This window comes from Siniperca chuatsi, linkage group LG6, assembly GCF_020085105.1.
Source record: "Siniperca chuatsi isolate FFG_IHB_CAS linkage group LG6, ASM2008510v1, whole genome shotgun sequence".
Taxonomy (NCBI): domain Eukaryota; kingdom Metazoa; phylum Chordata; class Actinopteri; order Centrarchiformes; family Sinipercidae; genus Siniperca; species Siniperca chuatsi.
The window spans coordinates 25,760,200-25,773,397 of record NC_058047.1 but is presented as its reverse complement, the minus strand read 5'-3'; the positions used below and the strand labels follow the sequence as shown (position 1 = coordinate 25,773,397).

General features: G+C 38.8%; 1 protein-coding gene across 2 annotated transcripts in view; it reads left to right on the top strand.

The window, feature by feature from the left end:
- The window catches only part of rab6ba (RAB6B, member RAS oncogene family a), a 50,906-nt gene extending 38,842 nt beyond the window's left edge, over window positions 1-12,064 (top strand). For both annotated transcript variants that reach the window (XM_044199198.1, XM_044199199.1), the window contains exons 6-8: window positions 2,485-2,578; window positions 4,604-4,670; window positions 9,708-12,064. In XM_044199198.1, the coding sequence (XP_044055133.1) occupies window positions 2,485-2,578; window positions 4,604-4,670; window positions 9,708-9,772 (226 nt within the window). In that variant the 3' untranslated portion in view covers window positions 9,773-12,064. The remainder of the gene's footprint in view (window positions 1-2,484; window positions 2,579-4,603; window positions 4,671-9,707) is intronic.
- The last annotated feature ends 1,134 nt before the right edge of the window (window positions 12,065-13,198 follow it).

The window sequence follows — 13,198 nt, the reverse complement described above, 5'->3', positions numbered from 1 at the left end:
ACGTGTGTTCAGTGGCTCCAGTGATGCTACACGAGATGGGTTTAAATAGCAATGGTCAAATTCAACTGATGAAATGAAATTATTTTATTTGGATTCACTATTTGACAATGTAGAAATATGCATCAAATGAAAAAGAATAAGTAGTGCGTGTGCATCGTATGTCAGGCTCTGATGAAATGACTTGGCACATGATCTGATAGTACTGTAAATAATGTGGCTGACATTGAAAAATGAGTTGAAAGTCATCAAACATCTCAATATGAGGGTGAGATAAAAGTTGTTTGTTTCTAGATGGCTGTGTGTGTGACTGGACCTTAAAATAAGTCAGTGATGCAATTTTGTTACATTGTCTTACTGACACATCTAACCCTACCGTTGACATAACTTAAGAAGACGCACAGATTCATGTGTATTGCATTACTGTGATATGGTGCATTTTGATTATCATTTGCCCCAGTGGAGCACCTCTTCTTTGTGTTTGTTGGTTTATTCACTCATGCATGGCGGAGCTTTTCACAATGCTCACTGATAAGGGGAGTTAAAGTATGCACAGTTTAGGTGCTGCAGAGTCCCAGGAGCCCTGCATAAGGGAAACCTAATGTGCAATGTACACCAGGCAGCATCAGCCATGTGGAGCCTGATGTGCTGTACACCGACGGGTGTCAGCTCAGGGACTTTTTAAAACTGTGCTGGTTACCTCAGCATTAATTGAGTATTTTGTTCAGCTATTCTCTTCTTTTCTTCTACGCTGCTGCTACAATACTTTGGTGTGAAGTCAGTTTTAAAGTTAATGTACTTTCACTTAATACAATCAGCCTTAATGATCTGGAGCTTCACAGGGACACAGGTGATTTATCGGACATGAAAATGATCTCTATAATCCACAAATGCATTGTCATGCTTATACTTATACCTTGTAAAACACAAGGTAGACAAACAGATAACACAAATAATTCAGTATCCATGTAATGAACACTACTCTGTTGAAGCGTACCTGCATACATTTATTTCTTTGGCCACTTGGGGGCAGCACAACAAGCTGTAAACACAACAATGACAAACAGTATTATAATAGTATAATATAATCTAAAGTTGTTATGATGAACTGTTAGCAAAAAGTTGCCTGTTAACACATTCAGCTGAATCAGAGCAACATTAGCATTAATTTGAAGTTGTGTTTTTGGCCACTTGGCAAATGTAAGTCCACCACCAGCTAGTCGCTAACTTATTAATAGAAAAATGTATTAGTGCAGCTTTAATGGACAACTAAAATATCTTGTTAATAGAAAATATAAGTCTAAGTGAAGAATCAAAGGTCAACATCTGAATAAGTATGTATTACTTTATTTTTGAGGAACAAGAAAGGTTGAGAATCTCTTGGTCTAGTCAAGTTGATTTTTAATGACATCTAATAGAGGGAGTGGTTACACTAACAAAAGGAAGCAAAGATCAAATTGAGAGGAGTGATAACATTAAGAGCTGTCGTCATATTTCAGGGGAGAATTCTCTGAAACTCCAAACGCCCGCTAGCACGCATGAATGTTGCTAGGGTGCCACATATTGCGCATCCATTATGCAATTCTCTTGCCAACTGCCTGTCTGATGATGAATAAGCCTCGGTGTTGTTTAAGTTGGAGCTCACACGCATGCATCCAGAAATAGCCACAGCAGCACTGGTGCAACTCTTGTCAGGTGGTGTTATTATGTAAATACATCTCCAGTGCAGTGTTTTCTGTTCTCGCTGCAGAAACTACTTTTCCTGTCTCACAAAGACTGAATTTCTCTTTCGTCTGTGCTGTGATGCAAAGGAGGAGCTATTTAAGGGGATGAGAATCAGTTAAATATAATGCTGCCCTGTTTGATGCTTTGCACAACAGGATAACTTGTCGATGTGAGTATGTTTAGATAGATGTTACACCAGACAGATGTTAGTTGAAAGTAAAGAGTGGCATTTTTGAGTTAGTACACAGCTAAGATTCCCTTTGTGTTGGGAGGAACAAAGAAGACAGACTGGTGATGTCATGGTTTTCCCAGTGGCAGGTTGATTTAAGCCAGTCGTCTTAACAAACCTGCTGGCTGTGCAGGCTATGGAGTCAGCAGGACTGCACCGATCTCTCTGTTTTTATTAATGGACACCTGACACTCCGTTGTCTCCGTTTCACAGCGAGAGCCAAACAATCAATGCCAGATTCATTAAAATGTAATGCAAATTGGCTGTTATTAATTTCTCGCAGGACAATGTAATTAATCATTCTCCGTCATTCGCTAATTAAGTCTGGTGTATCCACACTAACCTAGAATAACAGGAGCTTCAGTGGCATAATAGAGGGCTTTACTGTGAGTTTTTGTGTAGTGTCTACTTGTCTGTTAAATGTTAATGAGACAGTCAGCCTCTGTTTTGTGTCCATATTCTGTAAACAGTTAATAATTATCTCTAATGCATTAATCTGCAGTGTTTTGATAATAATCCCCCTCTTTTCACAGGCAAATCACAATTGAGGAAGGTGAACAGAGGGCTAAAGAGCTGAGTGTCATGTTCATAGAGACCAGCGCCAAGACGGGTTACAACGTCAAACAGGTGAGGTCAGAGTCAGTCTGGTGCTTAGCATGCCATTCTGCCTATGATTGACTGATGCAATTACCGAAATACAACCAGAGATTATGATAGTGTTAATGTTGTCACACTGTTGTCATGGTTTTGACGTCATGGTTTATGAAGAAACATTCTTCTGTAAAGAACATGACAGAAACTTCATAATTTACACCACAGGTTCCTCCTATAGACTTGATGATGTGATTACCTGTGCGTTAGTTAAGAGCTAAATGCATTAGTTGCAATTTGATCACAGATTTTCTTGAAACTATTATATCATCCCACTTTCCTCATAAAACATTTGCTCTGCAAAACATGCATGATTTACATCCATGTTTGCTAACTGGCAGCCTTCAGGCAATTGGCCAGGGGTGCAGAGGTGAGCGAGTAGGCAGGGTTCGAACTTCTCTCTCGCGCTCTCTTTTTCTTTGTGAGTGCAACCACCATGAATCCCTTCCAGGAGAGACTGTCTGAAAATGTGCGCCGTTGTCCCCGTGCGTCTAACTGCTCATGCGTGTGCAAACAAAATGGGGATGGTGTCAAAAACTCAATAGGGTACCTCTTTTTTTTTTATACAAATACCACTCACAGAAGCACATGTTAATACCAGTGAGACTGCAGTATTTCTTCCTATGTAAGGCCATGCTGCCACTATCAGCACTCTCACCAAGACTGAATTGTGCATGTATTCATTCCTTTTAGTGAGATTTAATTATTAACTCTAGTGTTTAGAGAAATTTGTGGGTTGCAGATACAAAGAGAAGCGCAGCCTGGTTCGACGACAGTGATTTGTCTCTGTGATTTGCGGTCGAAAACAAAGACTGTCTGTTAAGTTAATAAGTAGTGAGATGAACGCGAGCTGCAATGTGTCTGTCAGTGAATGGTGTTGCTGGCAGGCGCCTCTCTCAGCCCGTAGCAGCGCAGAGGAGGCTATTCTTCACCTTACTTCAGGACTGTGGACAGGATGGAACATAGCGGTGTGAAACCCGCAAAACAAAGGTCACAGTACTGCCTCCAAAGGCTGCAGTGTTCACACTGTTCGGCTGTGTCATCACTACCCACTGTAGTGTGAGATGTTGTGTCAGCAAAATTTAAGCTTTGAGACAATTTCACGAGCTTTCATGAGAACTAATAAGTAATGTAATAAGACTTTGTGTTTTTTAACATTGAAATTGTGCCAAAACATCATGTGACCATGACGTTTTTGTTATGTGTTGAGCCAAAATTGAGATGAATTTAGACATGTTTTTGTTTTCTAGTCTTATTTGTTTTAATTCATTTTCCCTATTATTTAATCTTTTTATTTATTATTATTTTTTATTCTTTCCAAAGACTACTAGTTACAATACCACCCAAAAGAGCAAAGGGACAGATGCCTAAGCCACAGTTGGGTCCAAAATCTGCACATGCTTGATAAAAAGTGACATACAGTAAGCTATTCCTAGAAACATCCAGTATCCAGATGATAGCTACGAGGACATACAGTAATCGAAACTTTTGGTTTGAATGTGTACAGCTATCAGACCGGCACATATGCTGAGATATTTGTTTCTCAGCATCTTACAACTGCATTACTATCTAATACACACCTAGTAATAATTTAACTTTGACAATAACAAATACAGACAAAATGTTTATGGACTTTATCAATCTAAAGCAAGTCTGTAAGTTCATATCCTAGTTAATTTCCATGTAAAACGAATAGTAATAAATGGCTGCATAGAAATTAGAGAAAAGGCATAATAAAAAATCTGAAACATTATAGGATACTTTGACACGTTTGTAGAAATATACATTTTGCAGTAACTGTGCTAAAACATACAAAACAGTAGTCTGGTATTTATTATCTGGATATTAAACCACTGGATATTATTTTCACCTGAAATGATTTGATTAACTGTGTATCAAAAGGCCAGTTGTTAAATAAATCAGACAACGTAAGTGTTCATGTTGTGTATCCCTGATTCAGTCTGAAGACAAAGTGCCCTCATGCTATGTTTTTCTTTCCAGCTGTTTCGGCGTGTGGCAGCCGCTCTTCCAGGAATGGAAAGTATGCAAGAAACAAGCAAAGAAGGGAGTATCTTTGACCCATTTACATATCATGAAAATCCCCCTTTCATGGTATGAAAAGCCTATTTTAATAATGATATGTGAATAGACTACGCTCAGAGGAAACATTTTTTTCATTTTAATCTAAATTAAAGGAATTCCAGAAGTGAACTCTGCATACTGGCACCTATTTAAACAGGTGTCAGCTCCCTGTGCAATTAAATGTGTTTTTAGCGCGACACTCCTGCTGACTGTTTTTCAGCACTGGTGCCTGACAAGTGCAGGAGGTCAGTCAGTCAGACTGTAGGTGCCTGCAGTTTTGTCTATGCTGGGTAGGCAGGTTTGCTCATTTAAACCAGCGACAGGAGTCTCAGTGTCCAGCCATCTGTCAGCCTGTAGTGCTACTGCACACAACTCCGCTAACTGGCTCCACATATCTGCTGCTGTCAACTGAGCATGTCACAGCTCCACCTGTGGTAGATTTGCAGCCTCTCATAAAACAAAATTCTAATATTTATTCTTCAGGAAGTAGCATTTAATACTGCAAAATAAATGAAATATCCCACAGCTATTGAGAGCATCTTAGATAGTTTTTCAGTCTTATGAATTATAAAACACACACACACACACACACACACACACACACAGTGTAGAATTTATTTGTTTTGATCACATTTCAGGAGTGATTCGACTCAATATGTTCTCCGTGGAATATTTGCTAACACAGAGACGCACATGTTTATGTCTGATGTCAAAGGAGATAAATACAGCAGCTGAGACAGATTTTAGCTGTAATTTTCATCAGTAAGTAAAGAGAGCCCTCAGGCTGTCTGGGCACTTCTCATGCTCCTGCATTGATTTTTGCATCTGTAAATATATCCAATGTGGGTAACAATAAGGCAGCCTACACTTCACACTCAGACTCATTTAGATGATTTTTGTAGTCTTCAGTTTAAAGAGGCATTCCACACATAATATATCTGCACTCCACTTTGATTAGATTTATTTTTAAAGAAAGCTTTTTAGCTCTTTAGACCATGTTTTGATTTGAACCCCCTACAGTTCTGTATTTAATGTAATGTAAGCATTTAAACAATTTAGTTCATTTTAGACTATTTTGATACAGTATGCTTCTGTGAAGCTTTACATTATCTTCTTAATTCTTTTATTAAAGTTTTATTGAATTTTTTTCTCTTTTTAAAGAGAAAGAAGAATACAAAAGCAAAAGCACAACAGATAAAACGCATAATGCAAAGAACAACACAGACCAACCAAGATGACAGCACCATCTCACCAACACTATTGAAGTCCATTATCACAGCACCAGTCCAAGATACCAAGATACAGTCACTGAGTGACCAGTAAATAAATGCAAAACAATTACCCCAAAAAATATTTATGACTCTGTTGTGAATTCAAGAGCACACTCATACAAAGACCACTTACATATTATATAATACATAGAGAGATAATAATCGTAAATCGTTGAACATCTCGGATAATGACATTCGAGGGAAGTATAAGTTGCACTTAATCTAAAAATATGTGTAAGTGCTGTAATAATTCCTTCTGTTCATACTGACCATTGAGAGATCTCTTCCTAACATGCGTCCAATGTAAGTGATGGGGGACAAAATCCTCACTCCAAAAAGACTGTATTTTGGGACATATGCACTAGTTTTGATGAACTCAAACTCATATTATCTTCAGTTAAACTTTGGAACGCGGACTGAGGATTTTGTCCCCCATCACATACACTGAAATTTCAGTAGGAAGGGATCTCTTAATGGCCAGTATGAACAGGAGGAATGTTTACAGCAAGCAAAACTTGTTTCAGTGTACATATGGGCATCTGACGATTGTTTTAAGACAGACATAAAAAAAAATGTGAACCTCTCCTTTAACATAACCCATTCTTTCAGGGCTAACCTGAAATAAAACCCATTAGAGAGAAATCATAGGTAAACAAGACCTGTCACCTAAACAGACCTCGGTATACCGAGCCACCCTTGTATTCTTTTAACCACCTTTTACATCATCCTCTCTTTTCAACATCACATTAAGCCGTATCCAATACTTTTGCTATCGTCTAACACAAATGCTATTGCTCCTGAATGTTGCTACTTGCAATTAAAACAACTCAACGTAAGTCTATAGATATTTTTTTTATGTATATACAATCCACAGCATATAATGTTATCACTCCTCTGACAGCACCAGTCTTTCATATCCTCCTCAACACACAAAGTAGCCATCTCTATGGTAACAGTGGGTGAACTATGAAATTACCTTTGATTTTGCCATTGTCGTTACTCCTTGAGTGTGAAGCCGTCTCACAGGGTGTCCAGATGAACACTGCAGCATTTATCTGCTCTAACTTCAACATCAGATGCTGACCTTGGTGCATCTCTGATTATAGCCCATTTACTGTCGTCTAGCCTTTGCAAACTGCATGGCCTCAATAATAAACTCAGTAACTTAACAGCCAACTGAACTGATGAGCTCACCCCTTTGCTTTTTTATTGCAGTCAGCCATATTTCCTGGTTATAATGCATCACTCACATTCAGCCAATTACCTTTATCTCTCTTCCTGTTTCTAATCTCTGTCTTTAATGAGGCATAATGGATGTGGGAGTGAGCTGTGTGTGGTGATGTGGTGATGGATGGCAGGTGATGAGGTGCCTCTGCTGGCATTGTCACTTAATGGAGCAGCTCCTCTGTTGTTATTGCATAGTGAATGGTATTGATTTTACTGGGAGACGGGCAGAGATAGGTTTAGGATACATACATGCATGTCATATAGCTTGAAAGTGCACCTGCACTTTTAAGAAGCATGGTGCACTGGATATTTACACGCTTCATGTTAAGCAACCATTCATGGAATGTAACGGAAAAAGCATTTGAAGCCAGAAAGCCAACAAAAGTAACAAAAATTTAAGAAACAGTTTGATACAAGAACATTTAACATACGTTTTCTCACTACGGTTCCACTCGTATTTCTTTTAGAGAACAGGTCCTACATTAGTGAATTTCAGTAGGTCCCTTTAATTGCCAGTTTTAAATTGGGGGCGGACAGGTCAGCACAGGATTTATGGTGGATGTCAGGGCCTGAGGGGCGCAGTCTCTGCTCTCTCTCTGAGAACACCACTGCAGAGATCCCAGATCAAATGCTGGGGTCATCCGTGTTAATAAGAGAGTCATATAGCAAACTAAATCACACCAGACTCATGTTGATCAGAAAAAACGGCAGTCAAAGAACTGTGCCACTCCATGATTTTGTTAATAAACTGTGTTTAGAAGGAGTTTTATTATTCAGGTTTTTTTTTTTTTTTGTGAAGCACTAACAGCACATCGTGGCGGTTCCATTCACAACATTTTTAAGGTAAAGCTTTGTGGTTTATATACAGACATTTTTTAAGTGAGATCGATGCCGTGATTGTTACTGTGTTGTGTTCAAGTGAACATTACATCAGTTTTCAGTATAAGTCATAAAATACAGCTACAACAGAGGATAGTGTTGCTTCTCCCCCTAATTGAGACCCCTTTGAATCACCCAAAGACGTGTTGTCAGGTATATATCCGTTCCTGTGCCGTCCCCTGAAGAAATAACAATGACACACTCTCCCCAGAGCAAGTTGGACTCACCAATGTACATTACATTATCCAATTGGTATCTTTTAAGATATGATTTTTAAAGCCGCCCCAATCAATGATTTTATTTTTACAATGGACGAAATGAGTAATGTGTAATGTGAAAGAGGTCGCTAGTAGTGATGAAGCCACAGAGAATTATCACCAAATTCTATAGTTTACCTCAGCTCTACAGAGCGTTTTAGCATCCTGCAGCTCAGTATTTTGACTTTAATGTTTTGGTTCAGTCCCACCCCTCTCATCAGCATCGTTTGCAGTCGCAGCAGTCATGAATCAAAATACATCTACCAGTGGCACAGTAGCACTGTTCAGGAGATGCTGTAGACTGCACACACACACACACACACACACACACACACACACACACATAACATATTCAGGACTTAGGCTGCTCATTTGGTTTGGTAATGTTGGCTGCTGAGATAAGGCCTCCAGATTCCAGACGGGAACGCTCAAGTATATGTTCGCATTTAAAGACTGTCCTTCAAATGTTACCCTGTCATGATGACATGCTGCCATAAAATATGAAAACACACACTGCTGCATTTAACAGTTGGCACCAGCCAATGGAGGATGGGCTTTTGAAAGCCACAGTGGGGCTGTTTCCAGACTCACTTGCATACAATATGTAGGCCACAGTTTCCGTAGGCCCCCCTCCTTATACATGCATAATGTTCACCAGAAAAATGAAGAATAAGTAAGAGCCTGCTGCTGCACTCACCAGCAGTAGAATATGGAAGCATTCGCCAGCACTCACTCATGATACACTTCTTGTCTCCTGAAAGCAGAGGAGGTCTGCCCCTCATTCTCACTGCAAAATATAAAAAATGCTCTGGAGGATTGACTGGGAATAACACCTTATCTGAATTGTGAAAAAAAAAAAAAAAAACCCAAACTGCAAAATCATTCTGACTTACAGCAACAACTCATTAACACACCATTGTGCATCAGCTTTAATTGTAGCACACCAGTGCCAGCGACTTTAGCTGACATCCATTCTCAGTTTATTACCCAGCTAACAATAGAGAGGATTTCCTGTTGAGCTGAATAACTTGTCAGAGGAGGATTTTTAGGATACTTACTCCCAGCAGCCACCCACCATGACCAGAAATTGCTGTAATAAACTAATTATATTTTAGAAATATTTTAAACTAAATTTCTTAGGTAAATGAAATAGTTATGTATTGTTGACTCACATGTTAGAATTGTTGATGCCTTGTCTAGAAATGAGATAGATTCATGGGAAATAGCATCATCTAGTGGCAGTAAAGTGGTACTACAGTCCATTAAAAATACATAGTTTTGGTTTTCTGAACACAATATTCATATCAGCTAATTGATCTATTCAAGTGCATGTAACTGAATAAAATCACTACTAAATGTTTCCAAAGCTTCCTTAACGTTCTTCTCCAGTGATCGACATCAAGTTGGACAAACCGCAGGAGCCCCAGACTACTGAAGGCGGCTGTTCCTGTTAATGCTCAGCACCGTCCTGGAAAAACATCATTTACACCACATGCTTGTTATGTTGCTTCCTATTGGTTAACCTGCAGTTGACTTTGCACGTTGAGAATCTGGCCTCCTCACCTGACCACTGGTCATCGGTTGGAACTAGCAATATGTGAATTTGGTTCTAAAGTAGTGTAACCTACTTTGTTAATGAAACTGCCAAAAAGTCTTACAACTTGCAAAAAAAAAAAAAAAAAAGATCCCCAAGTTGCATATGTGGATACAGTTTTTTTTTTAAGTAGAAAAGGAAGTTTCCCCAGTTTCTTTTTTGTATATTTTTGTATATTCAGGGATGTCCCTCCGGAAAGGTTGTTTTTTTAAAAGATGCAAACAACTAAGCTCTGTATTTGAGAGCTTGATAAGAACAGATGGTTCTAGACGTATTTTTATGGATCCCACTCTTGTTACAGGCAAAAATGGAGATCCTTCCCACATTATACCCAAATGTTAACCACGTCAAACTCTTACCTAACCTGTTACATAGCCATTTTTGACTTTATACCTACACTTAACCATCTCAAGGCTTATTACCGAAACATAACCAAAACCTAAACCCAGCCTTCCGGTCCAGCCGGCCAATCACAGCACTCCTGCACATAACCCCTGTGGGATCCATAACTTTGCGTTCTAGACGTTACAGGACAAACTGAACAGTAACATCTTGAGTATCTAATGCATGCCTAGTTTTCCAGCATAGGTACTGTCTACCAGTGTACACAAGTTTGAATATGTAAATGGTAACATTACACCAGTGACTTAATGCACTCTGATAATGACTAGTCCAAGTCTTTTTTTGTTTATGAAAACTATTGAACTGGATTTGTATACTTGCCTTCAGAATATCTTTGTCGTGCGTGTGTGTAAATGTGTGCTTTCTGTATAGGCAACGTTAGAATGCAGTTATATAGAGGGCCACTGCCAAGTCGTGTCATTGTTGCCACATTACGGCACCATTTAGGTCACCATTTGTTTGCAGTATGTCATAGACTCCCCCACTCACAACAATATGACATCTGCTGTTGCGTTGTGTAATATCTTGGTAGTTTGTGATTATGGTAGTCTGCACATACGCTGTAAGTGAGCAGTGGAGAATCGAAGCCCTTGCCTTGTGACACAGAGGGACATAAACACAACGTTCCCTGTGTGGTGATCTGTAGACTTTAATGCAGGTTCTGTGATCAAAACAGACCTTTAACATTGTTTCATTCCTGACAAAAGACTAATTTGCACATGTAGACCTTTCAGGTTAATATGAAGTTATGAAAAGCTTCATTGTAAATGTACAGTCACTTAATTCAAGACCTGTCTGATTGTCATAGAAACTGTCATGTAACGTGTCCCCACTGAGATGAGATTTTCTTTGCTGCTTGTGTTTAAACTGACTACTGACGTTGGCGTTATGCATTGTTGCAATGTTGTTTCAATTTGTTCTTTTTTCTTTGCTTTTTTTTTTTTTAGAGCCAGGTATCATAACATACTGGTGGTGAAGTCAGCCAGTGTTGAGAACACTACTTTGATTTGACTCGTCTCTGAAGTGAAATCTTACTGCACTTTTGAAGAACATGTTTTAGAGTTAGAGTGACATTGTAAGTCTTAGAAACATGGTAAAATATACATTTGGAGTACTGTGTCTTAGAGTAGACTCGAACATTTCTGAATTGTTCACACATGTCCAAAAGGGGGAGCACTCGTGAAAACTCGCGAACCTTTCTAACCCACTTAATAAGCCAAATGATAATAACACTGAGAGACAGAGTTGGATCAAATGTCACAGGAGAGCTCGACTGGAACACACTCTTTTCTGGGTTTGGGAATGAGAGAGACAGGTTGCATTTAAAAAAAAAAAAGTCATAATGTATCAACCCTCTGTGTTGCTGCCTATTTATTATCTGTAAACAGGAATGTACTGCTCTCATTACCGACCACACAGCCTTGTAAGGAGAGCACTTTTTTGAGGAATGACTCAGTGGGTATTTATTTTTTAATGAGGACAAATGATTAATCAATCACTGTAGACTTTCCTTTGTATTTATTCCCCTTACATATTAAAGTAGAGTCCAGCATTATCATTTTTAACATTCCCTGGAAATGGACCAAGTAATGCAACAGATGTCTTTGCATGTCGGGGGGAGGGGGGGGGAGATGTTCTGTCACAGCTCTGTGCAGCAGACCTGATCAGTCCAGAGCTGCCTCTCCATTCACACTGTACAGAGATCTAGCATGTCTCTCCAAATGATTAATAAAGATGTCTTATTACCGAAGTCATGCAGAATTGTTTTTTTTTCCTTGAATTTTTACTGTACGCACCTCAGGTATCTGTCTTTCACACCTGTCCACCTATTGTGTTGTTTCCCAATAATAATCTGTTGTTTTGATCGACTCTTTTCAAAAGACAGACTCAGAGTATAGTTTGAGTAAACCCTAAAAAGATATTAGTAAAGTCACACACTAAGTAAAATGACATTGCTAAGGCTATACAAAGCTGTCATTACATGAATCTTGGAGTAATAGCGTGCTTCTATAAATATACAGCAGTTAATTACCTAAATGAATGAATAAATGGGTAATAAATGGCTACTTAAAGTAAAGCAGTTGAAATAGTTTGCTTAAAGTAATGGATGGTTGAAACGTACAGCTTCTGCCACTGCAATCGTCGTAGTAATTAACAATTCAATAAGAAAAAAACAATATTATGACAACATCCACTTTTTGTAGTGTCACTTAACATCCACTTTAACGTCAGTCACAATGAGCACATCTGGAACATGACGGGTGGTGCTGATGAAGAAATGTGGTGGTACATCAGACACAAACGGTTGGGAACCACAGGTGTAGTTACCAGTAATGAAGCAATAATTGTGCCAGTGTTAACCAGTATGTGTACATGTTGTGGCACGCATGGTTTCTAGTTTGACACAACAACAATATACCCAGTTTCTATCGATGACTAGAGGTAATCTGTCGTTGGAATTACCTGCTGTATTGGCCCCCGCCCCCACCCACGGTAGTTTGATTAAAATGTAATTAAATGCTACTTTATTGAAGAATAGACACTAAAAGTGTAATATCAACTGAAATATTAAAGGTTTCAAACTAAGATTAGGTGAAAAGTCAGGAACCGCCTTGGTCTGGTATGACCAGTAGCTTATGGTGCCTAATGTTAGCCAATGTTAGCTAACACTAGGTAGATATTATTGTGTAACTGACATTACTGAGTCAGTTTGCTGACTTTATGACGATTCTCTACTTGTGTTACTGGTACAGTATGTTTTAGCATTTACCGTTATCCTGTAATTGGCCTTAACAACAAATTGTGCTTCAGTGGTGAATATTATCCAACACATTTGCAATTAATCAAGTTACTACAAAATAACTGTCACAAAGTAAACCTGCTA